At 43.0% G+C, this 15984-nt stretch overlaps 1 protein-coding gene across 5 annotated transcripts in view; it reads right to left on the bottom strand.

The window, feature by feature from the left end:
- Positions 1-15984, bottom strand: part of ARHGAP26 (Rho GTPase activating protein 26) — a 484293-nt gene that overhangs the window by 100363 nt on the left and 367946 nt on the right. For all 5 annotated transcript variants that reach the window (XR_002174220.3, XM_019924624.3, XM_019924626.3 and 2 more), the window contains exon 18: positions 9817-9976. Coding sequence is in view for 4 of the 5 variants with exons in the window: in XM_019924624.3 (XP_019780183.1) it covers positions 9817-9976 (160 nt within the window). In the remaining variant the exon portion in view is untranslated. The remainder of the gene's footprint in view (positions 1-9816; positions 9977-15984) is intronic.

The raw sequence follows: 15984 nt of genomic DNA, 5'->3' as shown, positions 1-15984 counted from the left end.
ACCATTCTGTCTTCCAGGTCACTTATCCGTTTTTCTGCCTCAGTTATTCTGCTATTGATTCCTTCTAGCGTAGTTTTCATTTCAGTTATTGTATTGTTCATCTCTCTTTGTTTGTTCTTTAATTCTTCTAGGTCTTTGTTAAACATTTCTTGCATCTTCTCGATCTTTGCCTCCATTCTTTTTCCGAGGTCCTGGATCACCTTCATTATCATTATTCTGAATTCTTTTTCTGGAAGGTTGCCTATCTCCACTTCATTTAGTTGTTTTTCTGGGGTTTTATCTTATTCATTTGGTACATAGCCCTCTGCATTTTCACCTTGTCTTTTTGTGGATGTGTTTTTCGTTCCACAGGCTGCAGGACTGTAGTTCTTCTTGCTTCTGCTGTCTGCCCTCTGGTGGATGAGGCTGTCTAAGAGGTTTGTGCAAGTTTCCTGATGAGAGGGACTGGTGGTGGGTAGAGCTGGCTGTTGCTCTGGTAGGCAGAGCTCAGTAAAACTCTAATCCGCTTGACTGCTGATGGGTGGGGCTGGGTTCCCTCCCTGTGGGTTGTTTGGCCTGAGGCGACCCAACACTGGAGCGTGCAGGCTCTTTGGTGGGGCTAATGGCAGACTCTGGGAGGGCTCACTCCAAGGAGTACTTCCCAGAACTTCTGTTGCCAGTATCCTTGTCCTCAGAGTGAGCCACAGCCACCCACTGCCTCTGCAGGAGACCCTCCAACACTAGCATGTAGGTCTGGTTCAGTCTCCCTTGGGGTCACTGCTCCTTCCCCTGGGTCCCAATGCACACACTACTTTGTGTGTGCCCTCCAAGAGTGGAGTCACTGTTTCCCCCAGCCCTGTCAGAGCCCTGTAATCAAATCCCGCTAGCCTTCAAACTCTGATTCTCTAGGAATTCCTCTTCCCGTTGCCAGACCCCCAGGTTGGGAAGCCTGATGTGGGGCTCAGAACCTTCACTCCAGTGGGTGGCCTTCTGTGGTATAAGTGTTCTCCAGTTTGAGAGTCACCCACCCAGCAGTTACGGGATTTGATTTTATTGTGATTGTGCCCCTCCTACTGTCTCTTTGTGGCTTCTCCTTTGTCTTTGGATGTGGGGTTTCTGTTTTGGTGAGTTCTAGTGTCCTGTCGATGATTGTTCAGCAGTTAGTTGTGACTTTGGTGTTCTCCCAAGAGGGACGAGAGCATGTCCTTCTACTCCGCCATCTTGGTTTAGGCTCTTCTCACTTCTAAACAGGTGCTGTCTTGAGGGTGTGTGGATGTGCCAGGGACAACATAAAGCAGTTCAGGAGTTATCTTCATTTTTAACCCTTTGTCTGAATGTCTAGTGTTAATCCTTACTAAACAATGAGGGAGAGGGAGGAAGGGGAGGAGAAGAAAGGGGAGGGGTGGAGAGGAAAGGCCATATGTTTTAGCCAGTTAAAACACAGAAGCCTTTTTCCGTCTCTTCAAAAAAGATGTTTTATGAGGAAAGAGAAACTGAATTTTCTCACCAGGAAAAAACTCACTCTCTTCTAAATGTCAATTTTAAAACCAAAGATGTTTTCCCAGTTTTAGACACTGATGAGTTAGCTCTCCATACTGAGGCTTACAAAGGGTATGTGAGGACTGAACTTGTCACTACCACCAAATGTTGCATGCCCCCTGGTTATGTAAAAAATGGCAGTTCTGAGGAGAAACAGAAGACCATTGACAGAACCAAGAAGATTCAGAAAATATAAACAGACCAATCACAAGTAATGAAATTGAAACTGTAATTTAGAATCTTCCAACAAACAAAAGTCCAGGACCAAACGGCTTCACGGGAGAATTCTATCAAACATTTAGAGAAGAGCTGACATCCATCCTTCTCAAAATCTTCCCAAAAATTGCAGAGGGAGGAACACTCCCAAACTCATTCTATAAGGGCACCATCACCCTGATACCAAAACCAGACAAAGATATCACAAAAAAAGAAAATTACAGACCAATATCACTGATGAATATAGATACAAAAATGCTCAACAAAATACCAGCAAACAGAATCCAACAACACGTTAAAAGGATCATACACCATGGTCAAGTGGGATTTATCCCAGGCATGCAAGGATTCTTCAATATATGCAAATCAATCAATGTGATTAACCATATTAACAAGTTGAAGGAGAAAAACCATATGATCATCTAAATAGATGCAGAAAAAGCTTTTGACAAAATTCAATACCCATTTATGATAAAAACTCTCCAGAAAGTGGGCAAAGAGGGAACCTACCTCAACATAATAAAGGCCATATATGACAAACCCACAGCAAACATCATTCTCAATGGTGAAAAACTGTAAGCATTTCCTCTAAGATGAGGAACAAGACAAGGATGTCCACTCTCACCACTATTATTCAACATAGTTTTGGAAGTCCTAGCCACGGCAGTCAGAGAAGAAAAAGAAATAAAAGAAATACAAATTGGAAAAGAAGAAGTATAACCGTCACTGTTTGCAGATGACATGATGCTATACATAGAAAATCCTAAAGATGCCACCAGAAAACTACTAGAGCTAATCAATGAATTTGGTTAAGTTGCAGGATACAAAATTAATGCACAGAAATCTCTTTCATTCCAATACACTGAAAACGAAAGATCAGAAAGAGAAATTAAGGAAACAATCCCATTTACGACTGCAACGAAAAGAATAAAATACCTAGGAATAAATCTACCTAAGGAGGTAAAAGACCTGTCTGTGTCGAAGAAGACACAAACAGATGGAGAGATATACCATGTTCATGGATTGGAAGAATCAATATTGTGAAAATGACTATATTACCCAAAGCGATCTACAGATTCAATGCAATCCCTATCAAATTACCAGTGGCATTTTTCACAGAACTAGAACAAAAAAAATCTTAAAATGTGTATGGAGACACAAAAGACCCCGAATAGCGAAGCTATCTTGAGAAAAAAAAAATGGAGCTGGAGGAATCAGACTCCCTGACTTCAGACTAAACTACAATGCTACAGTAAGCAAGACAATATGGTACTGGCACAAAAACAGAAATATAGATCAATGGAACAGGATAGAAAGCCCAGAGATAAACCCACACACCTATGGTCAAGTAATCTATGATGAAGCAGGCAAGAATATATAATGGAGAAAAGACAGTCTCTTCAATAAGTGGTGCTGGGAAAACTGGACAGCTACGTGTAAAAGAATGAAATTAGAACATTACCTAACACCATACACGAAAGTCAACTCAAAATGGATTTAAGACCTAAATGTAAGACCGGACACTATAAAACTCTTAGAGGAAAACACAGGGAAAACACTCTTTGACATAAATCACAGCAATATCTTTTTGGATCCACCTCCTAGAGAAATGGAAATAAAAACAAAAATAAACAAATGGGACCTAATTAAACTTAAAAGCTTTTGCACAGCAAAGGAAACCATAAACAAGGCAAAAAGACAACCCTCAGAATGGAAGAAAATATTTGCAAACAAAGCAACTGACAAAGGATTAATCTCCAAAATTTACAAGCAGCTCATGCAAGCTCAATATCAAAAGAAATCACACAACCCAATCCAAAAATGGGCAGAAGACCTAAATAGACATTTCTCCAAAGAAGACACTCAGATGGCCAAGAGGCACATGAAAAGATGCTCAACATCACTATCAGAGAAATGCAAATCAAAACTACAATGACATATCATCTCACACTGGTCAGAATGGTCATCATCAAAAAATCTACAAACGGGCTTCCCTGATGGCACAGTGGTTGAGAGTCCGCCTGCCGATGCAGGGCACACGGGTTCGTGCCCCGGTCCAGGAAGATCCCACATGTCGCGGAGCGGCTGGGCCCGTGAGCCATGACCGCCGAGCCTGCGTGTCCGGAGCCTGTGCTCCGCAACGGGAGAGGCCACAACAGTGAGAGGCCCGCATACCGCAAAAAAAAAAAAAAAAACAAAAAACCTACGAACAATAAATGCTGGAGAAGGTGTGGAGAAAAGGGAACCCTCTTGCACTGTTGTTGGGAATGTAAATTGATACAGACAGTATGGAGAACAGTATGGAGGTTCCTTAAAAAACTAACAACAGAACTACCATATGACTCAGTAATCCTACTACTGGGCCTTTACCCTGAGAAAACCATAATTCAAAAAGACACATGTACCCCAATATTCACTGCAGCACTATTTACAATAGCCAGGACATGGAAGCAACCTAAATGTGCATCAACAGATGAAAGGATAAAGGAGATGTGGTACATACATACAATGTAATATTATTCAGCCATCAAAAGCAATGAAATTGGATCATTTGTGGATGGACCTAGAGTCTGTCATACAAAGTGAAGTAAGTCAGAAAGAGAAAAGCAAATATCATATATTAACGCATATATGTGGAATCTAGAACAATGGTACAGATGAACCTATTTGCAGGGCAGGAACAGACATAGAGAATGGACGTGTGGACACAGGGGGGAAGGGGAGGGTGGGATGAATTGGGAGATTAGGTTTGACATAAATATACTACCATGTGTAAAATAGATAGCTAGTGGGAACCTGCTGTATAGCGCAGGGAGCTCAGCTCGATGCTCTGTGATGACCTACATGGGTGGGATTGCGGGGGAGGCTGGGAGGGAGGTCCAAGAAGGAGGGGATATATGTATACATATAGCTGATTCACTTCGCTTGTACAGCAGAAACTAACACAACATTGTAAAGCAATTATACTCCAATAAGAAAAGGGGGGGAATATGTTCACATGTTAAGAAAAATAAAAAAGAAACGCTGAGCAGTTGCAGCCACCAATAAGAAAGGAAAGCCTGTCCAATGGGAACTACATGCAAACCTTCCAGTGATGGGGAGTGAGGCATTCTTGGAGACCATCTGCGAAAACGGCAGCCCACAATTCCTCCCACGCCTGTGCATGCACACTACTCCTCCCATCCAGAGGTGGGGTCTATTTCCTGCCCCTTCAATCTGGCTGGACTTGTGACTTGCTTTGACCAACAGAATGTAGCTGAAGTGACACTTTGTCTATTCTAGGCCTAGGATTTCAGAGGTCTTGCAGCTTCTGTGTTTGCCCTCTTGAGTTTGGCCTAGACTACTAAATGATGAGAGATCTCATGGAGAGAGAGGGCATGTGGAGGAGGGCCAAGGTGTCCTAGCCAACAGCTAGTACCAAGGTCCCAGACATGTGGAGTAAGGTCATCTTGGAGCCACCAGTTGCAGTAAAACCACTGCAGCTTGGAACACACATGAGCCCTCCCCAGATTTCTGGTCCACAGATGTGTGAGCAAAACAAGTCATTGCTGTTTTACGTCACTAGGTTTGTAGATGATCTGTTATGAAGCAACAGATAACTGAAACAGACAACTGAAACAGACATCTTACGGTTCTCTCTCTCTCTCTCTCTCTCTCTCTCTCTGAGTGGCTCCAAAGGCTACATGCCTGGGTTTCTATACCCTCCATCTGTGCTGTCTTCTACTTATTCCTGGGTCCCTCCCAATTTTATTCCAAGGCACAAAGTACACATCTCATGTAAAATGTTCTTAACAACACGAGAGAGAGTATTATACCACTAACTGTGGGAGACATACAGTTAAGACCTGTATTAGGGCTTGTTCAAGAAAGGGGGCATTTGCTATCAAATGCTTGTTGGGGGACAGGATGAAATGATGCTGTTGGAAAGCATTTCTTCAAGTGAGGTTTCAGGATTTTGTCCAACTTCCGACAATAAAGTTAGAGAAGTAGTCACTTACGACATTTGTGTGTGCATTTATATCTCTAGAAAATTACAGCCAAGCCTAAGGGAACGCTCATTAAATACTGTTAACTAAGATCTTCATATTGTGGATTTTAAAGGAAGATAACAATATTCACCTGAGGACAAAAACATGCTCTGTTGATGGATAATGTTAAATTCCCTTGGCAGGAAATTCCTCCAAAGCATTGTCTCCAGAAAGCCAGGGGCTCTCTGGGCGTGGCCATGTATGCTTTGGGTTCCTGTGAGGTGAACATCACAGGTTTCCAAAGGAGGCTAAGGCAGCATCTGCTGACTTTATGCCAGATCAGGCCCAAAACGACATTTGAAAAGGAGTCAAACTGCCTTATTCTAAGTTGTTTTTACCAGAAAGGCAAACCTGATGAATCTTAACGACTTTCTTCCCAGAATCATGTACGTACACAGGTCTTGCATATAACATTGGCCCATCATGGATCCCAGGTTAAAAACCCCTATCGTGGTGGTACACTAGCTCCCTCAGGACTGGAGACATACACTCTGCTGCAGCCTTCATCCTAGGAATGTTTCCACTGACACTCCTGCACTGGCTTCCACAGGAACATAAATCTCACTGTGAATCATCCCACTCTCTCGCAGAGACTAATGAAGAAGAACATATAATGAAGCACTATAATACTCTTTTAATATGTACCTCACCAGATACACAGCATAGAGGAACATAATTTATAATCCACCAAATCAGATGAGTATTTTCACCAGTTCCTGCCCATATACTTGCAGGCCTGGCCATGCATTTCCTATTTCATTTCTATTTCTATATTTTGTGCTCAAGGCGGGATGGCTGCTTGTTTACACAAGTTTTAATATTGTCATTAGCAGTATCCGGTCTTTTTTCTATCACACTACTTTTGAATGTTTTCTGGCTTTAAAGGCCCAAGGACACCAAAAAACTGTTAAGGTTCAAAAATCATTAGATGTTACCTGCTATAAGCTCGTATATGCCCCTTAGGGACATGAAACATAATCAAACTCCTTAGAAATCTGTCTCAACATTTAATATTATTTTATTTAACAAAAGATTAAGTTTAAAAATGATCATTTTGAGAAAGGGGCATATGTGACACTCAGAGATGGACTTATGCTCTATTTTCAGAGAATTCTGTTGAGACTGCTAAAAACAATGGATTACAGTTATTGACACTTACTTCTGGCTGGATTCTTGGCTAAGTCTTTTACGTAAATCACCTTATCTAATCCTCACAACAAAACAGAATAAGGGAGGTGGCTCACTGGCTAGCTGGTCATCAAACTTGCTTCCCTTTGCTCTGCACAGTTGGGTGCTTTCCCAGCCTCCCTTGCAGTTGGATGGGGTCACATGACTGAGTTCTGCCAATGGAACGGCGGTGAAAATAAGGAAAGCATCTTCTAGGCTTGGCCCATATAATCTTACTCAATCCTCCTTGCTCTCTCATTTCCCCCACCAACTGGTCGATTGTAGAGACCTGCAGAGCAGAAGGCAGAGCTACAAGATGGAAGGAACCTGGGTTGCTGAATCACAGTGCAGTACCCCACCCTCAGAATACCCACAGTAAACTGGTATGTGAGCAAGAGATAAACTTCTATTGTCCTGAGTCACTGACATTTTGGGGTTATTTGTCACAGCAGTCACACTGTACTGAAAGTACTTTTATGAGCATAGAGAGGCTGAGTAATCTGCTCATGGTCACACAGCTATTAAGAGGTAACAGATTTAAATCCGAGTGTTTTGTTTTTAGAAAACATGTTATTAACTGCTATTTGATTATATTCCCTTTTTCCAAGTTAATTTTCATCATACGTAACATAATCTTCTTTTATACCTGATTTACTATATTTGTGGGAAGTGGTTGGACAGAGTCCAAAGTTTGAGAGAAAGAGAAGATAATTTCTTCAAATAAATTATCTGATTTCATATCTCTTTATTAACCATGTCAGAAAAAGGCTATGTTGTTTACACAATTTTGCAGGAGATCTCCGTTACTCTGTGAAAGTTTATATTCAGAGATTCTTTAGTAATTACTAATGCTCTATAACAAATTATCCCCCAAACTTAGTGGTTTAAAGCATTTAATATTTCTACCACTTTCTGTGAGTCAGGAGAAGGTTAGCTCAGTGGTCTCTTATGCGGTTGCACTCAAGGTGTCGGTTGGGGCTATATCATCTGAAGGCGTGACCATTCACTTCCAAAGTGGCTGACTCACACATGGCTGGCAACTTGGTCTGGTTGTTGGTAGGCAGCCTCACTTTCTCTCCACTGGGCTGTGTGACCACCATCACAACATGGTGGCTTGCTTGCCCCGGAGTGAACAAGTCCAGAAACCAAGGCAAATGCGACAAGGTCTTAGGACTGCTCAGCAAAGTCACAGACCATTATTTTTGCAATTTCCTATTGATCGATTCCTACTGATCACATTGGGATCAGTGCTGATCGCTTATTCACAGTTGGAAGAGGATACACAAGGGAGCGACTACTAGGAGACAGGGGTTACCAGGAGCCACTTTGGAGCTTAGCTACCACAGGAACCCACCCATTCATCCAACACATACACTGAGCACATACTGAGGAACTGGGGACAAAGCACAGAAGAAAACAGACTAAAGTCCCTGCTTTCATGATACACACATTCTACAAGAGGTCAGAAAGGCAATAGGTGTAATCAATAAGTAAATTATATAGTATGCCAGAAAGTGGTAAGGAGAGAGACGGCATGATCAAGGGGAGGGGGAATGCCGGGGTTGAGACTGTTCGCAATTTAAAATAGAGAGATGTCGGTGGGCCTCACTTAGGCTTGAAGGAGGTGAAGAAGTATGCCAGGAGGAAGAGCGTTCCACGCATTGCAAACGGTAACTGCAAAGCCCTTGAGGTGGGAGTGTGTGCCATGGGCAAGGACCAGCAAGGCAGTCGAGGTGGCCGTAGGAGGGAACTCAGGGAGAGGGCTGTAGGAGGTGAGACGAGGCAAGTAACAGAGGGGAGAGCAGAGACCCTGTAGGACATTCAAGGCTCCTGGGAGAGCTCTGACTTTCACTCTGTGAAATGCGAAGCCACTGGACGGTTCTTAGCAGACAACTGATACTATTTGATCTAACACTAAAAAAATCTCATTCTGGTGGCTGACATCGGAATAGACAGGCCAAGGGTGGGAACAGGGAAACAAAAATTAGGAGGCTCCTGTAAAAATCCAGACGAGAGCTGATGATGGCTTATTTTGGAGTGTCATCAGTGCAGGTGGTTAGCGGTCAGATGCTAGATTTATTTGGCAGGTGACCTAGTGCGATCCATTCACCTTTCTAGGTAAAGGTTTTATTTAGGAGGAACAGCATTTTTATTATATCCCAGCACCTTGGGCTGTCAAATGGTGCCCTGCAGTTTCTGAGAAGCTTCAGAGAGATGTGCTACCAGGAACTGAGGTGGGACAGATGGGTGGAGCTTCATGTCCCTCTACCCCAGTTTTTAAGGGCAGCTGTGTTGACATACTTCATTATGTGGGGTGAGGGCAACCTTCTTAAGACAGGCCAGAAACTCCAATGCCCTAAAGGAAAAGACAGACACGCCCCCCCGCCCACACACGGTATGAAACAATACACCATTTATAAAACTATAAAGAAACTATAGGTTAGGAAAAATATTTGAAACACATGAAAATAGTTTACTATTCTAATGTTTTAAAAAAACTCAAAAATTCATAAGAAGACAACCAAGTGAAAAAAAAACAAATGGGTAAAGGGCATTTTCAAAATGAGCCTCCTAGTAGTACCTCCTTCACTGCATTGTTATGAGGTTAAAAGGACAGCATATGTAAAGTGCTTAGCACACAGTTCCTGTTACAAAAGAAATGCCCAATATGTTGTCCGCCACTACCGTCACCACAACCGCCACCGTTGCCACTGATGCAATCCCAAGATGACTATCACCGCCACCATACCACCACCAGCAACTTAGTCATCATCACTACAGTGTAAAAGCCACCACTGATGTGAACCTCAGTCAACCCTGTGGGCCAGTTTCAACTCAGCTCCCACCCAAGTAAATTCTCCACTTGTGGTGACCAATGATATATTACCTTTTCATGATTTTCTATTAGGATCTCAATGACAATGTTCTGAAACTTGATATCCATGATGGCTGCTACCGTTTCTTCCTGAGGACGCAGCAGGGTGGGTCCGAACACCACGCCAAGGTTTGCCACCGTCATCAAATTCTGCTTGTGGTTGTTAGCAACGCTGGTAGGAAGGAAAAGAAATGGCACAAATGAGAGAAATAGTGTATGAGTGGACAGCTGACCTCCTGTACCCTTCCCATCTTCAGACGCCTCATCTGGTAGGAGCCAGATCTGGGGACATGTTCGGATGCCTCTGGAGTCCAAAGAGAGACTTTTCTACTCCTATTTTCGTCTACCAAAGGTTCAGAAATCTCCAGTGTTTGGGCTCTTTTGTTATTTCAGGATACGACACTCCTTACAATTCCCATTTTGCTTAAAACAACCAACCAACCAACCAACCAACCAACCAACCAAAGCAGCTTGCCTTCCAAAATGTGAACCTTTGCACATCTGAATCCCTATTCTGCAAATCCAGGTAACTGCTAATCCCTCTTAGTTACAACTTTTAAACTTGGCTGCTGCTTAAACCGCTGTGATCATTAGCATTTTCTCTAGTGCAAATATTAAAAACTCCTGATGGCTTTAATACATTTGCAAATATAGGCCCAAAACAGACCTAATTTTTTTAAATGGGTAGATCTCGGTCAGGAAATTCAGCACTTTAGGCTCAAAGTATTAAAGCCCCATCATATTAGACACGTGGCTTACATTAAGCCAAACATTTCTGCATAAACAGAAATAAAAATGCACTACTGTACATCCATGTATATGGCTGTGTTTATATTGTCACTTACTCTCAAAGTCCAAGGAACACACAGGGTCAGGAGTATTGGGGCTGAGTAAACTGCTAAACACATATGCATATTTCTGGATAAACAACTACTCAAAACATATATCTGAACTCCACACCCAGGGCACCATGACCTAGCCATAAAATTTCATTGTTCATTTGCTGGCCCCATGTACACAAATATACCAATTATCTATTGACAACAAATAAGTTAAAAGTTAAGGCCATTCAGTATTGTTAAGAAAATATTAGGGGCTTCCACCTAATATTTCCACCTGTTAGAAGAAGGAAACTATTCATTACTAGAAACTAGAGAGAAATTGGGCAGAGATGCCAGTTTGCACAGACATACCTCCCTAGCACTTAGTGCTATTTATACTGAGTATTTGTTTTTCACACAATTCTATAAATGTTTGCACTGTTTCTCTTGGATACTTCTATTTTGTAGGAGGAAAAAGAGGTTCTACTGCTTTAACTGCTGGTTTTGAAACTGAGCCTTTACTGAACACTACATTAACCAATTTTATCAGCAGATGTGTATTTTTCTTTCATTTTCTAGGGCTAAACGTCTAATTTCATAAAAAGCTCCTCCTCTGAAAGGGATGGTTAAGTCTATGAAACGTGAACTGTGGAACAGCCCAGTCAGGAAGGGAACTTGCTTTCTGATTGCTAAACAATACCTGCAGCAAGGAGATGTTTCCACTGATGCCTTGGCCTGTTTCTGGTCCAAGTAATAATATTTTACAAACATTTTCTGAGTTCTAGCTGAATCTCCTGATGTTACTTATAGTTTCCCATTCTACCCAAAACTGTATCAGGTTTCTAGTCTGAAAGCGTTAAAGCAAGGGGAAAGGCTGGCAAAGGGGAAAGGCTTTGGTTCTGGGCCTCAGTCAATCAGTAAGTCTGCATATTTACAAGCTGCTTGTAACACCACTACTTTCAACATCAGTTCCTTTGTGCAGGAAGTGAGTTCCATGCCTTTATACTTCCCCTCCCAAATAAGCCAAGTCAGTAGACTTACCCTCTTGTCACAAAAGTCCCTGTGTAAATGAATCAACAAGCTATTTATGTATGAAAGCACTTTTAAATTGTAGACCAATATAAAAATATAGGGTTTGGACGATGATCACTTTCACCATCACGCTTCTCAACACAATCTGACTAAAGCAACAGCCTCTTAACAAGGCTCTCTGACTAGACTCTCTGGGTTTGGCGGCACCCTGCCTGCCACCACCAGCTACCGTCTACAACTTGGCTCCACTCAAGGCAGTCCTCTGTTGAAAACTACAATGGCCTCACACCTCACTGGGTCACTGAGAGAGAACACAGTGACACAGTGTATGTGCAAGTGTTCAGCGACGCTTGCACAGCTGGAATGTTCTGATATTGGTGACCATAAACCACTGGTGGGCTGCACTGTTTTTTTAATGTCAAACTCCTATGACGTAGCACAGCTTTTCCAACTCACCTCTAAGCCCTCTGTCACCTCCCAGCTCTGGGTCCCTGAGCAAGGGAGTCAGTGTTTAAGCTTTGGGTTCCTCATCTTTTAAAAAAGGGGATGAGGGCTTCCCTGGTGGCGCAGTGGTTAAGAATCCGCCTGCCAATGCAGGGGACACGGGTTCCAGCCCTGGTGCGGGAAGATCCCACATGCCGTGGAGCAACTAAGCCCGTGTGCCACAACTACTGAAGCCCATGCGCCTAGAGCCTGTGCTCCGCAAGGAGAGAAGTCACTGCAATGAGAAGCCTGTGCAACGTAACCAAGAGTAGCCCCCGCTCGCCACAACTAGAGGAAGCCCGTGCGCAGCAAAGAAGACCCAACGGAGACAAAAATAAATAAATAAAATAAAAAAGGGGGTGAGGTGAATAATACATCTACTTCGTGAGGTTGTTGTATCAGTTAAATGTGTTACTGTGTGGGAAATGCAGTGATGATTATTATAACCATTCACTACCCATCCTCTTTCCACTTTCACATCTACCTGCCTTTGTCAATCCTCTCCCTAGAACGTTCTCTTACCCTTCTTTCTTTGCTTGGCAAACTGTTGGTCTTCAAGGCACGGCGCCAATGGCTCCCTTCCCTTCTGAAGTCTCTGTCTAGTCTCTCCCCAGCCCTCCACCCCTCAATGAAGGCAGGAGTGTTGGCCCCTGGATTTATTACATGTTATTAAGGTCTCGACTACTGCCTTAGGGTAGAGACCGTGCTTATTTTAGTTGGTAGCACCAGTGCTGAGAGCAGTGCCCGGCCCAGGAGAAACACAACAAATGTTCAATGAGGTGTTAAAAGACGACCCGAGTTTCTGAGTAGACATTAAACAATAATTCTCAACCCAACTACTTACTCAGAAAACCTCAAATTATTATTGATGATTTTTGGGGAATGTATCTCAACTCTCCCAACCTCCCTTTTCAAAGTCTGGAACTGTGTTCCATTTCTTAGATTTAATTAATGAGCAGTAATTACTCCGATTTACTGGCCCAAATGACCAAAGGCATTTGGAAAAAACCTATGGTAATTGTGGATAAGCATCTCTGAATATAAATACGCTTGAGGCTACCCAATGTAACTCATTTCCTTTTTAATGATCCATTTTATTTTAGAACTTAAAAAACACATTGATCTAAGTCTTATGAAACTTTTGGGGAAAAAGGCTATACCTTTCATGACCAGCTACCATTATCTTTCGGCACACTGAGGTAACAAATTGATCTATCACTTGGTTATTACTGCTCACAACTTGGTACAGCTGTGCTCATTACTCCAGAAGGAATTATTAACGGCTGGAGATTGCTGTGTATCCCAGAGAGAAAGGCACAGACCTCAGTCTCTGCTGGCACCAGCCATCCATTATAACTTGATGCATTTACCCATGTGTGGGAGGAGGGCTGGCAGAGCACTGGGAAGCCTGGTCTAGCCAAGGCCACGGGGCTCATTCATTAGTGAGGTCTATAAAACACAGAGAACTTGCTTTCCGGGTTGGTAACTGAGCTGCCTGAGCTCTTCCCCACACAGCCCAGAATGTCATGTTGAGTCTTGACTTAAAATCCACACACAAGAGTCTCTTATGCATTATTGCATATTCCACCGAGGGAGTCTTTGACAGGCCTTCCCTAGGTCCACGTGGACTCTTCTGTGGAGAATTCTAAGACAACTGCCAATTCTACAGGCTTCCTCTGCAGGCGGCAGAGAAACAGTTTCCACGTGCGATTTTAAGGGAAAGCCCAGTTCCTTTTGTGACTGTTCAGAGTTTGCCACATCAGCTGAGAAGCAGGGCATCTCCTGAGGGGCATGCCTTCAGGGCAGTTGGTGGGGGATCGGCACCCCATGTTCCCTGTGGTTCCCTAATGAATTACGGTTAATGAGGAAAGAGCATGTTCCAAGGAAAATGGCCATTGCCACCGATGCTTCAAGGGAAAGTGGATGGGGACTCTGGATTGGTCTGATACCCTCTGAGAGGCAGAAGGGGGTAAATCACTTCCAGATGAAGATGGTGGTGGGGGAGCACTATGAGGGGAGGAGAGTGGAGGCAACTCTTTTGGGGCCTGTAATGCAGAGATGTCCATTGCTGTTCTGGGGATCACATCTGTCTTCCTAGCATTTAAATGAGAGTCAGAGCTCTGGAAGTGCTGAGCGGTACTTTATAACCACAGACTGGTCCTGATGTACCAACAATACCTAAGCCTGCTGCTAGGTCTGCAAATAGGTTTCATCTTGAGGCCTGCAGTGCTATGTCGAGGAGTGTTAAAGTTGCATCCTGGCTCCACTGGACACAATGTGGTGACAGATTAGCACTACCTGCGATGAACCAGATGGGTGGAGGTTACAGCACAGCAACACTTTTATCTGCCATCCTTTATTTGTTTGTTTCAGCTTCCAGTGTTAAGTAATGACAACTTAGACTTGCAAGGTGTTTTAGAGTTTACAGGAGCTCTGCAACACTTTTTAATGTTGTTTGAACTTCATATAAGTCTAGAACAGTAGCTCTCAAACTTTCTGACAATAACCCATGGTAGGAAACATATTTTCCCATATAACACTTCACTAGTACATACGTACATATATACACACACACAGAGAGGTACACACACATACGTACTTGCATATCAGAAACACGAGTTACTAGAAGCACAAGTTTCAGAAACAGTAAGTGTGATAAATTCTATTATTTTTTATTCTACTCTGGTCATCTTTCTGCTACTAAATCCATTTTACAATCCACTAATGTGTCATGACTTAAAATTTGAAAAATGCCATTCTATACGTATGGAGTACAAATATTATTTCCAATTTATAAATATGGGGGAAAAAAAGCTAAAGGAGACAGGATAGCACAGGGAGTGGAGTCATACAGACATTCCCAGCTGGATGACAGTAGGCAGGTCACTTGGCTTCTCTAAACCCCTTTCTTCACCTATAAAACACAAGCAACAGTACCTACCTCATAAAGTTTAAGGATGATTAATAAGACTAAGTGAGTCAAACTCTTGGCCTGAAATAATGGCTTACTAAATGACAGCTAGTATTGTTCATGGTGGTGGTCAAGGTCGTGGTGATGACAGTGGTGAAAGGAGAAACAAGTGCCAATTTAAGTCACGCTGTAAATTGGTGGTGTCACCTGGTGTCCTGCTTCTGCCTGGCGCAAGGAACCCTGTCTCTTCCACCTGTATTTCAAGGGCTATTTTTCTCTTCTGGTTATCCTTTTTTTTTTTCATTTCTTCTTTTTTAAAAATTATGAAATACTTCAAATCCACAGAAAAATTCAAAATATATTATTACTTATTTTCTATCATTACCCTATAAGCACCTCACATGACAGGCTGAGAGCCTCATAGGAAGCTACAGCAAACCCACCACACTCACTTCGCCTTCAAGGGCACCAACTTGCCCCTGGCCTGCCTGGCAAGTCCTCCCCTAACCACCCGCCTGCCTGCAAAGCCCAGTTCTAGACACCTCCCTGACGGGAGGCCACACAGAGCTCTAAGTGATTATGTTCACAATCAATGCCGTGGGACATTTCTACCCTGACTGCTTCCCTTCTCACGAGTGTCTCAGCACTGGGGGCTGGATCCAGATCTTGGAGTGCATCCCCTGCAGCACACAGGCAGGCACTGGGTAGGCCCCAGGTTACCAATTCGGAAAGTAGTTGAGTGTGTGGGCACCTAAGCTGCAGTAAATATCACTTATCTCTCTACTACCCTCTCAGGGATAGAGAAGCTCCGAGCTCTGGGGCCAAGAAGGATTAGCTGGAAAGGAAGCTGCTGGAACTTATACTTTTTTTGTGGCTACCCAAGGCAAGTTTAGTTTCAAGGGTTGTCACTGAGGCTCCTTCCACCAACTTCAA

The sequence above is a fragment of the Tursiops truncatus genome, chromosome 3 (assembly GCF_011762595.2).
Source record: "Tursiops truncatus isolate mTurTru1 chromosome 3, mTurTru1.mat.Y, whole genome shotgun sequence".
NCBI lineage: Eukaryota > Metazoa > Chordata > Mammalia > Artiodactyla > Delphinidae > Tursiops > Tursiops truncatus.
Note: the sequence above shows the minus strand (reverse complement) of the source record. Positions and strands in the feature narration are given on the sequence as shown.